Raw genomic sequence first — 22,131 nt, forward strand, 5'->3', positions numbered from 1 at the left:
GAGTCAATCTCGGTCAACTTTTGTCGTTGAATTGTTTTTTGAGATATGGGGAGGTGCGTCCATTCAGACGTCTGCTTTGCAATTGGTCTAAACGTGGAGTGGGCGGGACGAAGGTTATCTCTTCTGGCACTTGTGTGCCTCTGCTTGCTCCCCATCCAAGATGGCTGCGTCCATAGTGCGGCGCTTGTGGCCCTTGGCGGCCTGCCGGGGGCTCCGGCCCCGAGGAAGCTGCGTCTGCAACCAGAGCCCAAGGAAAAGTTTCGCTACGGAGAGACGAGACCGAAACCTCCTGTACGAGCACGCGCGCGAGGGCTACAGCGCGTTCCCTCAGCTGGACATGGAGCCGCTGTGCGCATGCCCGGAAGAGGCCGCGCGCACCTTAGAGGTCCGCAAGGGGGAGCTGCGGCCAGAGGATCTGCCAGCAATCGTGAGTGCGCTTGCGTGGCTAGCAGTCGTGAGGCCGAAGCGCTTTACCTATTGGCTGTCCGCTTTACGAACGAAGTGGGCTTCCAAGAAAGTCTCATGCTGGAGCGAAGTTATTGCAGGAATTCTAGTTGCTTCCGAAGTGTAGCAAGCGTGTTTTGTGCTTGGCCCCCCACGGATGTGCCGTTACCACGGAGTGCTAAGGCTCTATTATCTACACACCCAATTATGCCCATATTCAGTAAAGCGTGCTGAGTACTTACTCTGCGCTGGGAATTTTGTGCCAATGATCTCTGTGCTTTTACCTCTTCCCAGGTTTATCCTAAGGCCAAATCCAAAGTAAAATAAAGGACAGAGATGTGAGTTAGACGGGATGAGGGGATGGAGGTGGTTCTTGCCTTTGGAGAGTGAGAAGTAGAGTCCTGCCCCTACCCCATACGTAGCAGGCAGTTAAATAGGGTTATTTAATGAATGAATGGTTCTATTGAACAGATATTTAGGGAGCACCTACTATGTTCCAGCTGTTGAGAATAAAGTGGTGAATAATAATAAATACCTAGCACTTACATAATACTAAATACTTTTTGGGGGGAACTAGCATTGAGGTCACCATACTTCTAGGCCCTGCTGGGTTGCTGAGGATGGTGGGGACCCCAGATCCTCCCAGCCCTCTCTTGGACTCCCCTACCATCCTGTTCTAAGTGCTTTATATATATTAGCTTCATTTAAGTTTTGCAACAATCCTGTGAGGAAGGTGCCATTATTTCCCCCATTTTATCATAGGGGAAACTAGGGCTCAGAGAAGTTAATTAACTTGCCCAAGATCACACAGCTGGTAAGTGGCAGAGTGGGAATTTGAACCTATGCTGTCTGGCTACAGAATCCAGTCTTAACTATCCTACTATGCTTATTCATGAGCAAGACAATCTTGAGTTGACAGTCTAATGAAAGAGAGATATCTAACATACAATTAAAAACATAATCTGTGGTGCTATGAAGACAGATTAGCGAACACAGTACTGGGACGGCTTCTCAGAGGAGGAGGCATTAGACAAACATCTGTGAAATGAGTAAGGTTAGCCAGGGGAACGGGAGAAGTGTGTTCCCAGTGGAGGGACCAGCGCTTACTAAAGCCTAGAGGCAGAATGAAATATCCATTTGGTGGACATGTAGGTAATTTAGAGTGTCACACCCTTTGGTAGCATTTTTCAAACTTTGTGGCCAAGAGTAAGAAATACCTGACCCAGTACGCACACCCCAAGTTGAAACCAAAGTTTCATGAACAATTCTTGCTCTTACTACGTGTGATGCATTCTTATGTTTTGTTATAGTCTATTTAATTTTAAAAAGTGCTGGCTTAGACACCCATTAGAATGGCCATTATCAAATACGCAGAAAATAACAAGTGTTGGAGCAATTAGAACCCTCTGTATTGCTGGTGGGAATGTAAAATGTTATAGCCACTGTGGAAAAACAGTCTGGCAGTTCCTCAAAAAATTAAACAGAATTACCATATGGTCCAGCAATTCCACTTCTGGGTATATTCCCAAAAGAATTAAAAGCAGGGACTTGAATAGATATTTGTACACCCATGTTCAAGCAGCATTATTTACAATAGACAAAAGGTGGAAACAACCCAAGTGGCAGAATGGATAAACAAAATGTGGTATGTATGTATGTATGTATGTATGTATCTATCTATCTATCTATCTATCTATCTATCTATCATCTATCTATCTACCTATTGATAGGTAGATAGATAAACACACACAGTGGATTATTCAGCCTTAGAATGGAAGGAAGTTCTGACAGATGCTACAACATGAATGAACTTTGAGGACATTGTGCTAAGTGAAATAGACTGGTCACAAAAATACAAATACTGTATGATTCCCCTTAGAGGTACTTAGTCAAAATCATAGAGACAGAAAGAGTGGTGGCTGCCAGGGACTGGCAGAGGGGAGAATGGGAGTTAGTGTTTAATGGGTACACAGTTTCAGTTTGGGAAGATGAAAACATTCTGGAGATGGATAGGGGTCTTGATAGTACAAGAGTGTGAATGTACTTAGTGCCACTGACCTTTACACTTAAAAATGGCTAAAATGGTAAATTTTATGTATATTTTACCACAAATTTTTTAACACATTTGAGGACGGGGTATTTAAATATATAGACACAAATCTGTGTCACCAGTCCACAATGTGTTAAGTGCTGGTTTAGAGATCCTACATTAATTTTATAATCCACTAGTGTGTTATAAAACCCAAAGCTTGAAAAACACTGCTTTAGGCCATATAGTGTGAAGAGGGATATGACATGTGACTTTGCAGGCCATAGCAAGGGATGTGATTTGTTCCTAGGAGCACTGGGGAGCTGTGGGTGCTTTCAGGCAGGAGAGAGATTGTGTAAGAACTGTGGCTGGATTGGAAGGGTTGAGCCTGAAGGCTGGGAGGCTGGCACAGCAATCCTTGTGGGAAATGACAGACTCAGGGAAGGGCAGGGTGGGCGGGGAGGCAGAAAGGACAGATTTGATGGATGTTCACGAGGCAGAAAGGAGAGGACATGGTGCCTGGCCACAGGGCTGGGTGGCATCCAAGAGGAGGCCCAGGGCTGATGGGGGTGGGAGTTGGTGGGGCTGTCCCTAAGGAGAGGGAGCAGATTTGGAGGGAGATGGCTTTTCTTAAGAGTCACTCTTGCACATGGTGAGCGTGAAGTGTCCAGGGTCCATCCCGGAGAGCCACCAAGTAAGTAGCAACCCACCCTGTGGCCCACTCTTCCCTTCGGGTTTCCAGCCCTGGAGCAATAGGACAGTGCCTGTACCATTTTGTCAAAGGGAAACTGCAGCCAGAGAGGACAAAGAGAGTTATCCAGGGATCTGGGCTCACAGAGGGCCTCCACTGCAGTAGTTGTGCCCAAGAAATGAGAGCTAAGGTGCTGGTATCTCTTGCCCCTCCAGACCCCTGTGTTGGGGAGTGCAGGGTTAGCTGCTGTGGTGGCCCCTAGGTTAGGGGCTGTTTCGCTGTCACATGGGAGTCCACAGGTAAGTGCTAGCAGGGCCTCAGCTCCATCCCCCTCAGCGTCCAGGTGCTTTCATCTTCATGCTCTGCATGCCTTAGGATGTTGTCCTGTTAAGCTCTCCTCAGGGTCCATTATCCAGTCCAAGGGACTGAGAAAGAAATTTCAGGGAGTCCTAGTACTGAGGGGAGGAAGGGGAGAATGGCTATTGGGGGACAGTGAGGGCTGTCTGCCTCACCGCACCATGGGTCCAGGTGGCCTATGCAGGGGGTCTCAGCCCAAAGGGGCAGAGGACAGTAGCCACTTCACGTCTTTCCCTGCTGTGTCCACCCCCAGATCGCAACATGGCAGGAGCTGAGGCAGCTGCGGGAGCAGATCCGGAGCCTGGAGGAGGAGAAGGGGGCTGTGGCTGAGGCAGTGCGGGCCCTGGTGGTAAGCACGGGGGTCCTAGGCAGGTGGGGCATGGCAGCAAGATGACTCTGGATGCTTTTAATGGGAAAACCAATTTAAGGAACTTGAAGGATGTGGACATTCATTACCTCACATAGCAAGCCGTCCAGGGTCAGGCGTCCCTGGGATTGATGAATTAGTGGCTCCCCCAGCATCCCCAACCCAGGTTCTTTCCCTCTTTCCACCCGTGACTTCACTGTGGTGATTTGACCTCAGTTTCCCCTCTCACAGTTCCAAGATGGCTGCCGTAGTACAGCGTCTCTTTGCATGACTCTGCCAGAGGCAGAAAATGGGGCTTCTCTGGCTTGAGTGCCTTCCAAGAGCAGGGTGACCTTTCCTGAAGCATCCAGCAGAGTCTCCTCCTGTCTCATGGGCCCAGACTCCCCAGTCAGCAGCAAGAGGCAGCCTGGCCTAGGCCCACATTCCCTGAACTACAGGCTGCCCAGACGGGCAAACTGAGTCAAGTGTCTATGGGAAAAGAGGAAGGAGAGCAAGTGAGTTTGGGTTAGACAACCAACAGCATCTGCCACAGAGGGCTGAAAAATAATCATACACATAATAGCAGACGTTTATGTAGCAATCACTGTGTGCCAGGCACTGTTCTAGGTGCTTCCCTTATTCTCAATCCTTACAACAACTCTGTGAGACCAGGACATCCAATTCTACCGCTGAGAAAAACAAGGCTCCAAGAGGTTAAAATGTGCCAACTCTCACAGCCAGGAAATGGGAAAGGCAGGATTCACGTCCAGGCATTGGGGCTGCTTTTCACCTCTCTGCTCAAAGGCCTCTCACAATACTGATTACATCTCCCAGGGACCTACAGTATGTGTACCAGGCCCAGGCAGCACAAAATCAACACAGCTGATCTCAGTTCATGTTCAGTGAGTGCCTCTTCTCAAGGAAACCATGCAAGAGCCTGCTGGGGAGACTCCATTATCATCCCATTTCATGGATGGGGATAATACCGAGGCTATGAGAGGGGAAGAGATTTGTCCAAAAGCACAGAGCTGGTCAGCACCCAGCATTCAGAGCCAGGTCTGTCTGATTCCCTCTGCTGCTCAGGGTTGTAGAAGGCTCAGCATATCAAAGGCCTTGGTTGCAGGCGTGCAAATACACGCTCACAAAGTGCCAGGGATCACACTGCTGCCCACCTCATGGAGTGGGTTATGAAGGAACAGGATCATGTGACAGCCCTCTGCACAGAGCCAGGCTCGAGGCAACATGCAAAACGGGGCTTCAGGCGTGATTATTGTTATCTTTGCCTCCTCCCAGCTTTACTGACAGAGAAACTGAGGCACGGTCGAGGAGGGACCAGCCAGGCACTGGCAGAGCAAGGAATTCAGATCCCCTTTTACCCTCTTTTTTCCCTCCTCCCCACCCCCAACTTCATCAGCCTAATCACCCTGTCTCTTTTCTACCAGGTGAACCAGGACAACAGTCAAGTACAGCAGGTACTACAGGGAGTCAATATTCTGTCCCCGATGTGGGGTGGGCAGTGGATACCATATCAGTCATGATTCCTCCCTTGTATGTGGTGACAGTTCAAACAAGATTAAGGGAAAAACAAAACAAAACAAAACAGGCTCTATTGATTCATGAAACTAGAAATCGTCAGGTACAGCTGGATCCAAGTCCTGGCTCCACGTTTGGCTCTGCTTCCCTTTTATTCCCAGACCAGCTTTCTTCCATGGGGGATGGGAGGCTGGGTCAGGTGCAAAGAGGATCGCTTCTCTGATAGGCCCGGCCACAGCTCTGGAGCTGATTCTCTTGAGTTCAGTTGACGTCATGTGCCTGTCTTTGACCAATCACTGTGGCCAAAGGCAATGGCATGTTCCAGTAATCCAGGCCTGAGTCTGTCCCCATGGACATGCCGTGTGGTGGTAAGGGCGGGTTCCCGAAAGGAAACTCAGGATGTTGAGCCAAAAGAAGAGGCAACAGATGTCTACCACAGAGGTTCTGCCAGTAAGGCCAGGTCAGACTGGTTGAGGGACCTCCCCGCCTCTCCCACCACTCTGTCCTGGGCTGACCCTGCTTTCTCTGCTCCCAGAGCCCCCAATATCAGAGTCTGCGGGCACAGGGCCGGGAGATCCGGAAGCGGCTCATGCTCCTGTACCCCAAGGAGGCCCAGCTCGAGGAGCAGTTCTACCTGTGGGCACTGAGACTGCCCAACCGGACCCACCCGGATGTGGTAAGTGCCATGCTGGCCAGTGGGATAGGCCAGGGGCCTGCCTAGTGCCACCTTACCGGTGACGCCCGCTATCTCTCTGCAGCCCGTCGGAGATGAGAGCCAGGCCCGAGTGCTCCATGTGGTCGGAGACAAGCCAGGTGGGTCACACTTAACCCTGGGACCCCAGGCTGGGGGCAGGGGCTCCTGGGGTCTGGGACTGCGCTGGCGCCTGTAGAACCCCAGGTGCTGCGGGAAGTGGCTCTACCTTCCTGCCTCCAGCTGTCTCTGTGGAGCACTTCTCAGTTTCTATTCTTTCCCCTCACCTTATTGGTCCTTCTCACCCCGTCTTCTCTGTGTGCATATGCCTGTCTGTCTGTCTATCTCTTTGGTCCCCTTGCTTTGGCCAGTCTCTCATGGGCTTTTCCTCCCTGGCTATCTGTATCTCCCTCTCCCTGATTCTCCCTTCTCCCTAGTGCTTCCTTTTCTTTCCTTGTCTCCTTTCCTCTCCTTTTCTGCCTCAGCCTTCCCATCTTTCTCTTTGTTTCTCTCTATATGTGTCTCTTTCTTTCTTCTCGTTCTCCTCTCCCTCTGTCCCTTTTCCCTCCCTCTGTCTTCCTCTCTCTCCTTTTCTCTCCCTTTCTCTGCCTTACTGCCTCTCCTTCCCGCTGTCTCTAATCCTTTGTTTCTCTGTCCCTCTTCACTTTCTCTCCCCCTCTTACCCTTTTGCTTTTCATCCACATCCAGCTTTCTCTTTCCAACCCCGAGGCCACCTGGAAATTGCTGAGACACTCGACATCATCCGTCAGAAGTGAGCCCCCCTTCCAGCCCCTTCTGCCCAGCCCTCCTCACCCCAACAGCTGGCTGCCAGCTCTGCCTCCCCTGGCTCAGCACAGGATGTGGAACTGCCAGGACCACACCCAGCATGAATGTTTGATGTCCAGTCCCCCGCCTGGCAGCTGGGCCTCTGCCCTGGGGTGCTTGAGTCCCTCTCTTCCCCTACCAGCCCTGGTTCACATGCCCCCACCTGTCTGTCCATCTGTCTCCCAGGCGCCTTTCCCACGTGTCTGGCCACCGCTCCTATTACCTGCGTGGGGCTGGGGCCCTCCTGCAGCATGGCCTGGTCAACTTCACACTCAACAAGCTCATCCGCCGGGTATGGGCCAGGATGGGAGGGCTGCCTGGAGGGGGTGGCATTGAAGCTGAGCTCAGAATGCTCAAGGCAGAGAGGAGGAGGTATGACCTCTATTCCAGTCACTGTTTTCAGAGCTTTACATGTTTGATTGACACATTTAATTCTTATATCAACTTTATGAAGTGGGTGCTGGTATTATCTCCACTTTAGAGATGGAGAAATTGAGGCCTGGAAAGAGGAGTAGGTAGTCCAAGACCTCAAGGCTAGTGTGTTGGTTCAAGGCTAGAGCCTACACTTGCAACCACCGCTCCTCACTGCCTGCCTTCAGTTAAGGGGAATGTTGGGGAAACACGGCATCTGTTGAAACTGGAGGGGTCAGCAAGGCTTAATGCATGGAACATTGGCCATGGTGAGGGACTTGGACATTTCCCAAAGGACATTTCCTGGGAAACCAGAGGAGGCTTTAAACGGGAGGGACATGGTCAGATCTCTACTAGCGAACTATACTTCCAGCTGCCCTGTGTGATTCGATCTGAGTGAGGAAACCATGAAGGTTTCCAGTGACAGGGACTCCAGGGCCTGGGCTCAGACCATCCTCGATTTCCTCTGTGGTGGAAGGGATTTTGGAGTGATAAGCGGGGGTGCCATTGGCTCACCCTGCAGTGTCCCTTCTTCAGACCTGAGCTTGGGGTCCTGGCTGTGGTCCTCACTCCTTCCCCTCCCCCTCACAGGGCTTCACCCCCATGACGGTGCCAGACCTTCTCCGAGGAGCTGTGTTTGTAAGTGAGGACTCTACTGCGCACACCCAGCTGTGTGTCAGGCCCCTTTCTGAGGCAGGGAGACCAGTCTGCCTGCCCTGAGGAAATAGCCATGGGGCTGGCTTGAGGGGGTCAGATGCTTCCAAGGAAGGAGCAGGGGTTGTGACTACAAAATGGAGGAGGCCAAGCTTACCTGTCCCCTGACCTGTGGCTTGGCCTCCTTTCCAGGAAGGTTGTGGGATGACACCAAATGCCAACCCATCCCAAATTTACAACATCGACCCCTCCCGCTTTGAAGACCTCAACCTGGCTGGGACATCAGAGGTCGGCCTTGCAGGTAAGCACCTGCCTAGGGACAAGGGGGTGCTCAGGACACCTCCAGTGTCCTCAGAACAGGAGGGATTGTAAGGGGATAACCAGGAGCATCCTGGAGGGTGGCAGCTGCTGCTCAGGATATCTCAGCAACCCCAGGGCAAATCTGTATGGTTGTGCAGGTTGTTTACTGCACAACAGAACAATGAGGATCCAGTCACACGCCCTGACATGAGGTTGTGCCTGCCAGAGGGGATACCTTTTCTAATTCGCACAAATGTTTCCTATGATGGAGGGTAGCCCTGATTGACCCATCCTGTCCCCTTCTTCCAGGCTACTTCATGGACCACTCTGTGGCCTTCAGGGACCTGCCAATCAGGTGATGCCCAGTTCCTATAGACCTTGTTCCCACCTGTGACATTCCCTCTGCCTTCCCTAACCCCACCTCCCCTGCTCCCCCAGGATGGTTTGTTCCAGTACCTGCTACCGGGCAGAAACAGACACAGGGAAGGAGCCGTGGGGGCTGTATCGAGTGCACCATTTCACCAAGGTTGGCAAAGCTGGGTCTTTGAGGGGAGGGGTGTTACACCAACAGCCCAGGGCCTCCTGACTCCTGTGCCCCCTGCCCTGACCCAGGTAGAGATGTTTGGCGTGACAGGCCCTGGGCTGGAGCAGAGCTCACAGCTGCTGGAGGAGTTCCTGTCCCTTCAGATGGAGATCTTGACGGAGCTGGGCTTGCACTTCCGGTGCGGAGTGGGGAGGCTGAGGTGGAGGGTGAGGGTGCGAGCTGGCTAGATGCCCCCCTATTTTGAAAATCCTTCCCACTTCTCTCTGCCCCCTTTTGCCTATATTAGGATTATATATAGGCTATCTGTCTGCCTATCAATCTCTCAAATCTTGCATAGGATTATGGGATTGCAACTACAGCATAAGCAACACAGGGCCCTCCAGGGTCGAGACATAGGCCCCTTCCCTCCTGTTGCCCCCACATTCCTAGGGAGCCACCTCATCTGCATGATCCAAAATGGCTTCTCACCACCCAGTGGGAAGTGGGGAAGGCCACACCCCTTTCTTTTAAGGGATGACCCAGATGTTGCAAGCCTACTTCCTCTCTCACGGTCAGTCACACGTAGCTTTCAGAAGATGCTGAGAAATGTGGACTTTTTTCTGGGTGACCCCTTACAAAAATCTGGGTGTGCCACTGTTATAGACAGTGGAATGGCCATGGTGAGCAGCCTGGAGATGTGGCCACATTCCCTTTCTCCTCCCCTGCCTCCTCTCCCATCAATTCCTTTTCTGCCTCCTGCTCCTGTACCAGCTCCATCACCACCCCCTGCCCCGAGGAGGTGTCCCCTTTGCCACTATCTCCTCTTTTTTACTTCTTTTTTTTTTTTTTTTTTTTAAGTTTTTTTTTTTGGGGAATTGGGGGGATGGGAACAGTGCTGGGGAATTGGGGAAAGGGGAACAGACAAGTTGCTGTCGTTTTGTTCTTCAGTCTAGTTGTGGAGGATGTTGCTTCACTGGCCCAAGTTAGCACCATCATTGCGCTCTTCCCGGGCGAGGCAGATCAGTCGCCGGCTTCTGGACGGCCGCTCACTGCGGCTGCTGGCCGCTCACGCTGGCTGCTGGCCACACACGGTAGCCCATGGCAATCCACTGCCACAGGGACTGCAGCCCACGCCGTCGCCGGCGACTCATGGCAGCCCAGCTCCAGGTTGAGCTGTTGTTCAGCATCTTAGCTGTGGAGGGCAGTGTCACTGGCCCTCATATGTGGGATCCGAACCGGGGACCTCTGGCATCCCAAGCCAGTTCTTAACCATCGCGCCACTCGGCCGGCCCTCCTCTTTTTTACTTCTATTGCCCACTTTTTAAACTACCTTCTCTTCCATCGCCTTCATTGTTATTCCTTCCTCCTCTTCTCACCCGCTGACCTTCACCTTGTCCTTCATTGTGCCTGCAGGGTTCTGGACATGCCCACCCAGGAACTGGGCCTCCCTGCCTACCGCAAGTACGACATTGAAGCCTGGATGCCAGGCCGTGGCCGCTTTGGCGAGGTGAGCCCCTGCCCCAATGGGGACATAGGGAGGAAATAGGGTGACAGCGCCCCCCACGGTGGTCCTCTCAGCCCACCCAGTCCCCTCGCCCAGGTCACTAGCGCTTCGAACTGCACGGACTTCCAGAGCCGTCGCCTGCACATCATGTTCCAGAAGGAGGCCGGGGAGCTGCAGTTTGCCCACACGGTAAGCACCCGCACGCCGCGCCTCTCCTCCCCTAGACCCACACGCCTCAGCCCCTCCCCGGGGCCAGCCAGGCCTGGGCCTTCATGGGAGCATGCCTCTCTCCCAGGTGAATGCCACAGCCTGTGCTGTCCCCCGTCTCCTCATCGCCCTCCTGGAGAGCAATCAGCAAAAGGTGAGGGGGTCAAAGGAGCACCCCACAGAGGCACAGGGTGGAGGGCTGGTGCAGCGGCAGCATCCTGAGGCCTGCTCTGTCCCCAGGACGGCTCGGTCCTCGTGCCCCCTGCCCTCCAGCCCTACCTAGGCACTGACCGGATCACGGCCCCCACCCACGTGCCTCTCCAGTACATCGGCCCCAACCAGCCCCAGAAGCCCAGGCTCCCCGGCCAGACTGCCTCGAGCTGAGGACCCATCCTCATCAGTCACCTGGGTTGTCACTGCTTCCTGGAACTCAAGAGACCCTGGACCCCTGAGGCCTGTTATCCTAAGCCTGGCCTGCCATCTGCTTCATGCCTGGGCCTCTGGGCTCCACGGTCCACCTGTCCTTCCTTATTTCCCCAGAATCAGTCAGTGACCCTGTTGTCACTGGCGGTCCCAGCCTGCCCTGGGAAGCAGGACTTCTGGGGACTCGAAGGCTCTAGGGATAGGGGAAGGACAGAGGCCTCCATGCCTTTCTTCTTCCCTCCCTCGGTGCTTAGCAGGAAGTTCCCAATAAATGGTCAGAACAAAGGCCTTTGTAGATCTGTGAGCACGGGAGATGGCCCTGGCCAACTTGCCGGGGAAAGGAGACTGGGCAATTGCTCAGAGGTACTAAATCATCAGAGACCATGGCTGCAAGTGTCCAGCAACCCCCAGAGCACATGGAGGGTAGCTTGTGGGCCACTAGGGGAACTGAGAGGATGCCAAGGCCTCTCCCCTTACTTTGAGACAGTGGCACCTCGTGCTGACCCATTTCAACCTCACCCCTCGGTCCCCAGCTCCAGGTAGGGGACCAGTAGGCCGCACAAACTCAGTGAAAGTCAAACTCGCTCTTCTCCTAGGTATGCCCCTCTCAGTACGTACAGCCATTTTCCCAGCTCCTCAGGCCATATAGCCCTGCAAGTCATCCTTGACTCCTCTCACATCCAGTCTGTCAGCAGACCCTGGCAGCTCCACCTTCAAAATATTTCCAGAGCCTGCCCTTGCTTTCTCGTCCCTCTCCACTGTTATCTCCCTTTTGGAGAGTCACACAGCCTCTTCACTCTCCCTGCTCCCGGTCCTCCACACACAGCCTGAAGGACCCTACGTCAGGGCACATCCCCCCTACTCAGAGCCCTTCTGTGGCTCCATCTCACTTGGGAAAGGACAGAGTTGTCACCATTGTCCACAAGGCCCCACACGATCTGCCTCTGTCGTCCTCTTCAACTCACCCATTCTCTGTCATGCTCTGGCCACCCCCAATCTGCCTTACTGTTTGAACTCTGCAAACTCATTCCTGACTTAGGCCTTTGCGCTTCCCCATCCCCTCCTTGGCCCCTCTTCCCCTAGGTCTTGTGTGATTGCCTCCATTTTATCACTCAGACCTTTGCCCAAGTGTCACCTCCTCAGTGGGGACTTCCCTGGTTAAAGCAACATCTCCAGCACTCAGTATCTACACCTGCACACATGTGATACACGTCACTCTCCTTTCTTACATAATGTGTGTTTGAGGATTCTGTCTCCACCTTCTCAAATGTCTGCTCCAAGAGGACAGGGCAGTCTGCTAGTTCCTTCACTGCTGTAGCCCCAGGGTCTAGAAGCTGGCTGAGCATATAGTAGGTGCTCAATAAAAATTACTGGAATGAAGGTGCTTGAATCTGCAGTTCCCAGTGCCCAGTGCTGCCTAAGTTAACTTATACACACGATAGCTTAATCCTCACTGTAAGGTCTCACCTGTCGGTTGTCACCCACCCTATTTCACAAAACAAAAAACAGGTCTCAGAGAGGTTAAGCAATTGCCCCAGGGCTGCAGGGCTGGTAGCCAGTGGAGCCAGGAGTCAGGCAGAATCCAGCCACAGTCTTTGAGGAAACGGGCTGAGACACTTTCCTCACTACTTTCCAGATGAGGAAAGTGGGGCCATGGGAGGGCAGGAGTTGCCTAAGGTCAGTCTGTAAGTGGCTGCTGCTGGATTCGAACCTAAGTCTGCCTCCCAGTGAGGCCTTAAGCTCGTCAGAACTTGTTTCTCTGGGGAAACCTCCCTCTTCCTATGCTGGTGCTCAGGTGCCAGAAGCTGGAGGGGAGTGAGTGCAGGGCGTGGGTCCCCATGAATAATTGAGGGTCTTAGGCAGGTCGGCGCTCCGCAGCTGTTGCCCAGCCGCGGGCGGGGAGGGGGCGGCGGTGACGTCACTTCCTCCCTTGCGGGGCCACGGGCGCGAGTTATAAGGAGCTGCCGCCCTGAACGGCACAGCGCTGAGGACCTTGGTCCGGACGTGCCATCATGCAGCGCCGCAGGCCCGCCTCCGTACTGCTGTTGCTGCCGCTGGCACTGTTGCTGGGGTCGGGTGAGTGCTAGAAACTGGGGAGGGGGCACCTCGGTGGCCAGTCCGGGGAGCAGAGACTTGGGTGACTGGAGGCTGGGACGGTGCAACCAGCTGGGGGGGATTAGAGACTTCATGGGCCCAGCTTACAGTTGGGGACGGTGCACCTGGCAGGTTGGCTGGGGTGGGGAGTGTGGGTACTGGGATGCCCTTGGAGATGAGATCAGCACCGGGGACAGCGCCCGGGGTCTGGAGCCCAGCTCCCATCTTCTTCCTCCACAGCCACTGCAGCTCCCTTGGCGCAGAGGCCCTCCAAGAAAGAGGTGAGAAGTGTGGACCCCTTACCCTGCCTCATCTCCCTGGGGCCCTGGCCCTACTTGCCCAGCCTCCTCCATGATCATCTGCCCTCTAACCCTTCAACTGCTCTCCTTACTCCCATCTGCCTGCCCTCAACCTCCCCTCTGACCCTTCACCCCCAGCTGACCCGCTGTCTGGAAGAGGTGGTCACAGAAGTGCTGACGCTGGGCCGGGCCCAGCGAGGCCCCTGCACAGCTCTCCTCCACAAAGGTAAGGAGGGCCCAGGCCCCAGTTCCTCTGGGAGCCCCCACCCGACCCGGGGCTCTGCCCAGCGTGTCCAGCCCGGCCCCCAACCCACCCTTAGGGCTCCCTACAGAGGTATGGGAGGGGGGCAGAGAATGTCCCTGGCACCTGGCCCTCCTCTCACAGTTCCAGGCAGTCCCCCTGTGGGACTTTGGGTGGACCCCAGAACTCCTCAAGATTTCCCAACTGGCTGCACAGACAGCATCCTTTCTCTTTCCACCAGAGATGTGTGAGACAGAGCCCTACGGCTGTGTGTCCACTGAGGAGAAAGGTCTGCTGGTTGGGGATTTCAAGAAGCGAGGGGCTGGGAAGATGAGGTCCAGCCAGGAGGTGAGGGACGAAGAAGAGGAGGAGGCAGAGGAGAAGACCCACAAGTCTGAGGTGCGGGAACAGGCCATCCACAGCCGGCTCCACCAGGAGGAGGACCACGAGGAGGAGGAGGAAAAGAAGAAGAGGGGGCCCATGGAGACCTTCGAGGGCTTGTGGAAGCAGCATCTAGAGGGCGAAGGGAGTCCCCAGAAGCGGGTGGCAGAGCAGGCCAGTGACGAGGAGACAGCCCAGTTCGAGGCTGAGGAGAAGGGCGTGCAGGTGCTGGGCGGGGGCCGCAGCCTGTGGCAGGGGGCCGAGAGCAGGGCAAGAGAGAGGCAGGAGGACTCGCTGCACCACCACCACCTCCACCAGCCAGCAACTGAGCCCAAGCAGGAGGAGAAGGAAGAGACTTCGGACAGGGAGGTGAGTGGCGGAGGCAATGGGGAGTGGGGTGGATCAAATGTCAGTGGAATTACTACCAAACAGCTACCGGTGTTGGGCCATAAATAATAGCAAGATCCAGCATGAATGGGTGATGGTGACCAGGACCAACACCAGGACTAGGTAGCAACAGCCAGGCAGGGCCTCTCCTCGACCAAGATGACTTCCAGTCTGAGATTACAGTAACCCTCCAGTGCACAGCAGTGTCTGAGGTAACCACCACTGCTAGTCCCTCACAAGCAAATTGGCCACATGAAAAGTGACTGCTGTGCCTGGTTCACTGGGCTATAATGGACACTACTGCTGGGTCATGGAAAGTAAGTCTCCATGATTGGTGGCAGTAACCAAAATGGCCATCACCTCGTAAATGCATCATGACATCCAAGTTGGGCACCTTTGCTAGTCCTGTGTCGGCTGCTGTTGGCTATGGCAGTCACCACAGACCGCACCACCGGTCATGTTGGCCCACTCTTCCAGGGTTACGGCAACCACTGTGGTCACCATCGCAGCCCAGAATGACCAGAATGACCACTGCTGGCTTCCATTGTGTGAGCTGACATGGCCCACATTCATGGGTGACCACTGAGGTGGTCTGACCTGACCAGCCATTTCTGATCCCACCAGGAGCAGGATATGGAGCAGCTGGAGCACATGAGAGAAGAGCTGAAGAAGGCGACAGAGATGCTGGGGGAGGAGCTCAGGAGGGAGGGCTGACTCCTGACTCCTCCTCCTTTCCAACCCACTCTATGGCTTAGGACTGTTGACTCCCAAAGCCTCCACCCCACCTGGCACCCCACTCCGCTCCCCAGCCTGCAGGAGTAGGGAGACGGGTGTGCCTTGGAAGCAGGCCTGAGGGGCCAAGTCTGCGCTGGGTAGGAGGGCTGGGCTCAGACTGACTCAGGAAGTACCCCACACCACCCACGTAATCCACTCCAACCCTTCCGAGTGAATAAAGCACAAAGAAAACCACCAACGCTTACTGTGTAGCACTCAATTTTGGAGGGATGGCGCCCAGGAGTAAACTCGGGGACTGGGAAAGCAACTGTCAATCTAGTCTCTGGTTGTCAGCACTGGGATTTTATTAAATTGGAAATTCTATTAACAATTATGTCAGACGGGATCATCAGGGAGAGGTTTTGAGGCTGGGGTAAGAGGTAGCCGGTTTGGGCTCCGGCCACTGTGGACCACGATGTCGTCATATTCATCCTGGAGGCAGAGGAGGCCAGGCAGAAGGGCTCAGGTGGCTGCCACCTTGCCCACTGCCCAAGTTCTCCCACCCACCCAAAGAACTAAGTCTTGACTTGGAGTCCGAGTTCCCCGCTCAAAGTTCAATCTCCCTGCTCCTAGTTCTCCACCCACCATTTTCAAGGTGACCTGTGTTCTCCCATTGCTACTGCTTGGGCTCTAGCCCGGTTGCTTCTCCAGTTCTTCAGCAGCCACAGCCACTGAGGTTTCCTTCCTCCACCCCTTCCCACTGCCTTTACCCAAATTCCTCAACCACAACCATTCAATGTCATCCCCTGCCCCAGGTAGTATCCCTGCTGGCTGGGTTCTCCAAAGAAACCACCTCACGGCTGGCTAAGGTCTTTCCCTACTGCTGCCAGTGTTCAAGTCACTGCTGTCCAACGTCATCTTCCCACAGCTTGAGTTCCCCAACTCATGCTTCCACAAAATCACTCCCCACGCTGTTGCCCACTGCTGCATATTTACCAATCACTATGACAGGTCTTTTCTCTACCTCTGCCTGAGTTTTCCCTCTGCCATTGCATTAATTTCTCAACCACCACAGCCCAAGCTCTCCCCACCACCCCTGTACAGGTCACTTGCACTGCTTGTTCTCCTGCCTCAGTTTTCTAATTGCAGCAGCCCAAGGTCAGTCTCAATGTGCTACCTAATTTCTCTTCTCCCCTTTCCCACCTGCCTGTCTACCCTGACTCCCCAGCTGGGCCACCCACTCTTTCCTCCTGACTCACGCCCTCGTCCCCGCTGTCGCTGTCGCTACTGCTGCTGCAGGGGCCAGGCTTGTCGTCCTCGTCCTCGGGCTCAGGGGATCCATGTGCACGGAGGAGGCGGACGAGGACGGGGTTGGGTCGGAGTGTGGCACTGCCCAGTGGGGTGCGGCCACCGTACATGCGGGCAGCAGGGTCGGCACCCGCCTTCAGGAGTAGCTCCAGCACATCAGACGCTTGGGCCTCCACTGCCAAGTGCAGGGGGCTCCGGCCGCACGTGGGCTCCTGCAGAGTGCAGCAGAGAGGTCAGAGGAGGCCCTGCCCCATTCTGGGAACAACCCCTGCCACACCGTCTCCCTAGGGCGACTCACCGGTTTGTTGAGGTCAGCTCCAGCCTCCCAGAGTAGTCGGGCCATCTCTGCATCTTTGTGGATGACAGCCACATGGAGTGGGGTGTGGCCTGGGAACAAAGCTACTGGTGTCAGATGATGGGGGTGAGGGGCCTGGGTCCCCAGTGCCACAATCCTAGGGGAGGGCTTTGTGGCCTGAGGGTGGCTGAGTTTGGGGTCTATCACCTTAATTCCTGGGTATGTCAAAGAGGCACCTGCATTGCAAATTCCTAAGTCTCAGGTGGACTGGAACTTGCTGGCAGTGCCAATGCCTAGGTTGTGGGATGTCTGGGGCCTATGGCTGAAGAGCCTGGTGGCTAAGGACAGGAGGCCTGGATCTTGGGGGCCAGGAGACCTGAGTCTCTGGTCTTACTTCACAAAGAACCTGGACTCCAAATTCCTGGGTCCTGAGTAGATAAAGGGCCTGTGACCTTGGGGGGGGGCCTGAACACTGGGTCCTGGATGACCTCAGTCCCTTTGTGGAGGGACCTGGTCCCAGGTAGTTGGACTTAAGAGATGGAGGAGCTGCGACTCAAATGCCAGGGCCCCGGATAGATAGGGTCTTTTTACCCATGATGCCTGGCTGAGGAGGGCTATCCCTGAACCCCAATGTCAATCTCTGGGAACCTGGGCTGCCAGAGTTTCACACTGGGCCAGGGCCTTGAGTTCCCTTATTTTGGGTGGGCTGGGTGAGTTGTGCTTTCCAGCTGGAGAGACTGGGCCCAATAATTGGATCTGGCCTCGTAGCTCTAAGCCTGTGGGTTCCAACTGATCTGGGGCCTCCAGGTGGGGGTCCTGGGTCCCACACAGCCAATTCTCAATAATCTGGAGCCTGGGCAGGGGTCTTTGGTCCCAATAACTGGATCCCTGAAGTCTCAGTATTATTTCCCAAGGGACTGGGTGTCGAATCAGAACTGAGCCCACAGCCAGGTGCTCTCCCCTGCTTGGAACCCCAGGCCCTTCTCAGAGCCTGTGGACCCTCACCCTCATAGTTTTCAGCCTCCAGTTGCAGCTTCCAGTCCTCCTCATTCTCATCCTCTTCCTTCTCCAAGTCAGGTTCAGGGTACAAGGCAACAGAAGTGTGGTCGGTGTCAGGGGCACGGTCAGGGCTCTGAGCGAGGTAGGTACTGGGGGCTCCCCTGGGGCGCTGGGGGCGGGGCTGGAGCAAAACACGAGCACAGGTGTGCTCCCCCACGCGGCAGGCCAGATGCAGCGCTGTGTGGCCCCCACGCTCTGCCACGAGCAACCCGGCGCCAGCCGCATACAACTTCTCTACTGTGGATGCCTCCCCCAGAATGGCTGCGAGGTGCAGGGCGGTCTGCAGGAACAGAGGGCAATGGTTAGGGGTCGCACTGAGAATCCTGGCCCCCAAGCCTTAAACTGTCCCCTGGGGCTCACCTGGCCCAGGTCATTCTGCAGGTCCAGGTATTCAGTTCCAGCCGCGAAGCCTAGGAGGAAATCCAGGAAGGGCTCATGCTGATGAATCACTGCCAAGTGCAGTGCCCTAAGGACAAGGACAGGGGTCATAAGACAGAGGTCAAGTATTCTTGCATTCATTCACTCAACAAACATGGAGCACCAACTGTGTGCTAGGCATTGTGACCACAGTTACGGAACTAGTCAGGAATCAGAGAGGGTCAGGTCAGAGTTAATTCAGCAAATTTGTTTAATCAGTGTTTATTAAGTAGGGTTTCTACTTTCGAGATGAAGTAACATGCACCAGATTTCCCTCCCATCTGAATCAACCAACATTTTAGACAAAACAGGTTATATGAAACAACAGTTTTCAAGATACTGGACATTGTGCAATGAATAACAGTGAGACAGGAAACAAATGTGGTGAGCCGTTCGATTGACTGCCACAGCTTACTATCTTGAGAGTTTCCAAGCCACGGTGCAGAGAAGGGGAACCTAGCAAGGGCCAGCAGATTGCCTGAGGAGATGGAGTTGAGTTGGGGGAGAGCCAAGCGGCAAGAGTGATAGGACAGAGAACCTGGGAGGAGAGCTGCACAGGGAGAGACCCTGGAGATCCACAGAGGGGCCTCTCAAGTATTTAGGAGAATGCTGATCAGGGCATGGGTGTGAGGAAACTACCCCAGTCTGGGGGAGAAACCATCCAAAAGGATTAAAGGAATGTGCCCATTGCTCACACAGGGCCAGGAATAGCGCCAGACTAAGAAAAACCCATAATTCCCAGAACATTGGGTAGAATACTCTGGAAGGTCTTACTTGAATAGTGGAGAATAATGAGCCCTAGATGGAACACTGTTCAGAACCCACCTAACAAATCATAAAAGCAAAACCCAAAAGGACCAAACTACTTACAAGTAATTTAACTGCATCCTAGAACAATACTCAAGAATATTTATAGGAACACAACACTAGCCAGCCTAACAAGGTAAAATCCACATCTGGCATCTAATCTAAGATTATCAGGCATGCGAAGAAGCAGGAAAACATGACCCATAATGAGAATAATTAATCAACTGAAATTGACCCAGAATTGACCCAGGTGTTAGAATTAGCAAACAAGAATATTAAAACAGCCTATTATAACTGTATCTCATACATTCTGAAAGTTAAGTAGAGACATGGATGATAAAAGGAAAAGACTCCTATTGAACTCCTAGAGATAACTATAGCATCTGACATAAAAAATATACTGGATGGGATTAGCAAGAGATTACACATTGCAGAAGAAAAGGTTAATGAACTTGAAGACTTCACAACAGAAACTCTCCAGAATGAACCACAAAAAGACTATTTAAAAATGAAAAGAACACCAGTAAGTTGTGGGACAATGTCCCTAATGGAGGAGGGGATAGAAAAAAAGATATTCGAAAAAATAATGTCTAAAAAATTCTCCAAACTTGCTGAAAACTCTAAACCCACAGATCCAATAAGCTGAATGACTGCCAAGAACAAAAAATATAAAGAAAACTACACTAAGGCCCATCATAAAAGAACCTGTCCAAAACCAATTATAAAGACCAAAAATCTTAAAAGCAGCCATAGGAAAAGATATCTTAAGTAGAGAGGACTAGAAATAAGGATGACAACAGATTTTGCCTAGGATATAATGTATAAAAACCACAATGGAGTAACATTTTAAAAGTACTCAAAACTAATGACTATCAAAGTTGAATGCTTTAACCTAGCAAAAATAGCTTTCAAAATTGAAGACAAAATACAGATGTTTTCAGATGCACAAAAGCCGAAAGAACTCATTACCAGCAAACCCACACCATCAGAAATGCTAAAGGAAACCTGCAAGCAAAAGGAAAACGATATCAAATGGAATTATGGATCTATACAAAGGACTAGAGAACACTGAAAACAGTAATGCTATAGGTAAATACATACATTTTTTTCTTACATTATGTAAGTCTCTTTAAAAGATAATTTTAAAAAAAGAATTGACTGGGGCTGGCTGAGTGGCTCGTTGGTTAAGAGTTGGCTTGGGACACCAGCTCTGAGCAGCAGGGCCACCGGTTCGTATCCCACATGGGCCAGTGATGCTGCACCCTCTACAGCTAAGATGGTGAACAACAGCTCGACCTGGAGCTGGGTTGCCATGGGTCGCCAGTGATGGCGTAGGCTGCAGTGGGGCTGCAGTGGGCTGCCGTGAGCTACCATGAGTGGCCGGCAGCCAGCGTGAGCTGCCATGAGCCGCCATGAGCCGCAGTCCAATGGCTGGCAACCAATCTGCCTCAACCAGAAAGAGCACAATGATCACAATACCAACATGGGCCAGTGAAGCAACGTCCTCCACAACTAGACTGAAGAACAAAAGGACAGCAACTTGTCTGTTCCCCTCCCGGATTCCCAAACGCTGTTCCCTCCCCCAATTCCCCAATAAAAATCTTAAAAAAAAAAATGGACTGTTTAAGCAAAAATAATAATAATGTATGGTGGATTGTATAATACGTGTAAGTAAAATGTATGATCACAATAGCTTTAGCCAGGAGGGGACAAATGGAAATCAACTACTATAAGGTTCTTTCACTCCATGCAAAATGGCATAATGTCACTTGAAGGTTAAAGCTGTACACTATAAATTCTAAAGCAGGGGTCAACAAGCATTTTCTGTAAAGGGCCAGATAAATAAGTTAGGCTCTGTGGATCATTGCTCTCTCTTTTACCTGCTCAATTCTGCTGTGGCGATGCGGAAGCAGACACTGGCAACATGGAAACGAATGATCGGGGCTATATTCCAACAGAACTTTATTTATGGAGTCTGAAATTGGAATTTCATATAATTTTCACTGGCCACAAAATCTTCTTTTTATTTTTTTCAACCATTTAAAAATGTGAAAACCATTCTTGGCTCACAGCTACACAAAAGCAGGTAGGTCACTGGATTTTGCCTGAAGGCCAGAGTTTGCCATCCATCCCTGTCTTTCAGAGAAACCACTAAAATAACAAAACATAGAGTTAAAGCTAATAAGCCGACAAAAGAAATACAATGGGACAAAGTGTACTTGTACCAAAAGAATGCAGAAAAAAGAAAAGGGAAACAAAGAAGAGATAAGTAGAAAATTAACAACAGTATGATAAACTCAAATATAACCATATCAATAATTAAATTCAATGCAAATTGTCTAAACACTCAAAAGGCAGAAATTGTCAGATTGACCAAATAAGCAAAATCCAACCATATGTGCCTATAAGAAACACTCTTTAAATATAAGTATTAAAAAAAAGGTTAAAAATAAAAGGTGGGGGCCGGCCGAGTGGCACAATGGTTAAGAACTGGCTTGGGGGGCCTGCCAAATGGCTCAGTTGGTTAAGAGCTCATTCAAGAGTGTGAGCTCTGAGCAACAGGTCACTGGTTCAATTCTCAGCCCAAGCTGAGCTGTTGCTGAGCTGCCAACAGGTGGCAGGGTGACTCAGCAAAAAAAAAAAACCCCAAAAAACGGAAATTAATATTTACACTACAGTAGTCATTTCCCCAATAGACTTAAATTATTGGCAAATATGGCCAAGAAATGTGGCCTAACATCAGGAGAAACAACATTTAAAATGTAATAACCTTGCCAGTAAATGATGTAATTATTTTATTATGATTATTATCAGCAGTGATGCTTTTTAAATATGCCCACAAATATTTTGACATTCTTCTCTCTAAAAGGTAGAAACTACTTTCCCTCAACTTGACTGTAGCCAGGTTCAATGACTTGTTTCTAACAAATTAGCTATCATTAATTTTCTTGATTCTATAAATTTACCCAATTCTGAAATTATTTTAACTTTGTTTTCCCCTTGCTTGCAACATTTTACTTTCCTTAAAATTGTAATAGTTGTCTTCAACAGAATTTAAAAAATCATTAGTCCATCAGAAAGACTGTTTCCTTTGCTTTTGTTGTGTTGTTTATCATTGATTAAATTACTGAAAAATATTGATTCTGTTTTCTCCACTTTTTTCACCTATTGATTCTGAACTTGGCCATAGC

At 51.9% G+C, this 22,131-nt stretch overlaps 3 protein-coding genes across 5 annotated transcripts in view; 2 read left to right on the forward strand and 1 right to left on the reverse strand.

The window, feature by feature from the left end:
• The first annotated feature begins 50 nt into the window (after window positions 1–50).
• Window positions 51–11,225, forward strand: SARS2 (seryl-tRNA synthetase 2, mitochondrial). Of its 3 annotated transcripts, XM_019666296.1 has the most exons (17): window positions 51–427; window positions 3,775–3,870; window positions 5,310–5,339; window positions 5,504–5,575; window positions 6,002–6,076; window positions 6,159–6,213; window positions 6,800–6,863; window positions 7,103–7,208; window positions 7,919–7,966; window positions 8,174–8,282; window positions 8,591–8,636; window positions 8,720–8,807; window positions 8,894–9,003; window positions 10,218–10,311; window positions 10,405–10,497; window positions 10,604–10,669; window positions 10,756–10,923. In XM_019666296.1, exons 1-17 carry the CDS (start codon window positions 161–163, stop codon window positions 10,897–10,899), a joined length of 1,563 nt encoding a protein of 520 aa, XP_019521841.1. In that variant the 5' UTR covers window positions 51–160; the 3' UTR covers window positions 10,900–10,923. The 3 variants fall into 3 exon arrangements, with proteins under 3 accessions (XP_019521841.1, XP_019521839.1, XP_019521840.1); XM_019666294.1 differs by lacking the exon at window positions 5,504–5,575 and having other exon boundaries at window positions 5,936–6,076; window positions 10,756–11,225; XM_019666295.1 differs by lacking the exons at window positions 5,504–5,575; window positions 10,604–10,669; window positions 10,756–10,923 and having other exon boundaries at window positions 5,936–6,076; window positions 10,383–10,493.
• Window positions 11,226–12,927: 1,702 nt separating this feature from the next.
• On the forward strand, window positions 12,928–15,309 carry CCER2 (coiled-coil glutamate rich protein 2). The gene is made up of 5 exons (XM_019666300.1): window positions 12,928–13,014; window positions 13,273–13,313; window positions 13,470–13,557; window positions 13,814–14,322; window positions 14,965–15,309. The coding sequence occupies exons 1-5, from the start codon at window positions 12,951–12,953 to the stop codon at window positions 15,052–15,054; spliced, it is 792 nt and encodes a 263-aa protein (XP_019521845.1). The 5' UTR covers window positions 12,928–12,950; the 3' UTR covers window positions 15,055–15,309.
• Window positions 15,310–15,396: 87 nt separating this feature from the next.
• The window catches only part of NFKBIB (NFKB inhibitor beta), a 9,987-nt gene continuing 3,252 nt past the window's right edge, over window positions 15,397–22,131 (reverse strand). Inside the window, exons 2-6 of the mRNA XM_019666232.1 lie at window positions 18,077–18,182; window positions 17,663–17,996; window positions 16,661–16,749; window positions 16,314–16,574; window positions 15,397–15,546 (exon numbers count right to left, since the gene is read on the reverse strand). Of these exons, the coding sequence (XP_019521777.1) occupies window positions 15,451–15,546; window positions 16,314–16,574; window positions 16,661–16,749; window positions 17,663–17,996; window positions 18,077–18,182 (886 nt within the window). The 3' untranslated portion in view covers window positions 15,397–15,450. The remainder of the gene's footprint in view (window positions 15,547–16,313; window positions 16,575–16,660; window positions 16,750–17,662; window positions 17,997–18,076; window positions 18,183–22,131) is intronic.

This window comes from Hipposideros armiger, unplaced genomic scaffold (assembly GCF_001890085.2).
Source record: "Hipposideros armiger isolate ML-2016 unplaced genomic scaffold, ASM189008v1 scaffold_466, whole genome shotgun sequence".
In the NCBI taxonomy this organism is placed as follows: domain Eukaryota; kingdom Metazoa; phylum Chordata; class Mammalia; order Chiroptera; family Hipposideridae; genus Hipposideros; species Hipposideros armiger.

Excerpts from the sequence above, each read along its gene's own strand:
- SARS2 (XM_019666296.1), top strand. The coding sequence starts at position 161 with ATGGCTGCGTCCATAGTGCGGCGCTTGTGGCCCTTGGCGGCCTGCCGG. Across the intron at positions 6,214-6,799 it reads TGTGGTCGGAGACAAGCCAG|CTTTCTCTTTCCAACCCCGA; the intron begins GTGGGTCACACT and ends ATCCACATCCAG. Across the intron at positions 7,209-7,918 it reads TCAACAAGCTCATCCGCCGG|GGCTTCACCCCCATGACGGT; the intron begins GTATGGGCCAGG and ends TCCCCCTCACAG.
- CCER2 (XM_019666300.1), top strand. The coding sequence starts at position 12,951 with ATGCAGCGCCGCAGGCCCGCCTCCGTACTGCTGTTGCTGCCGCTGGCA. Across the intron at positions 13,015-13,272 it reads GGCACTGTTGCTGGGGTCGG|CCACTGCAGCTCCCTTGGCG; the intron begins GTGAGTGCTAGA and ends CTTCCTCCACAG. Across the intron at positions 13,314-13,469 it reads AGAGGCCCTCCAAGAAAGAG|CTGACCCGCTGTCTGGAAGA; the intron begins GTGAGAAGTGTG and ends CTTCACCCCCAG.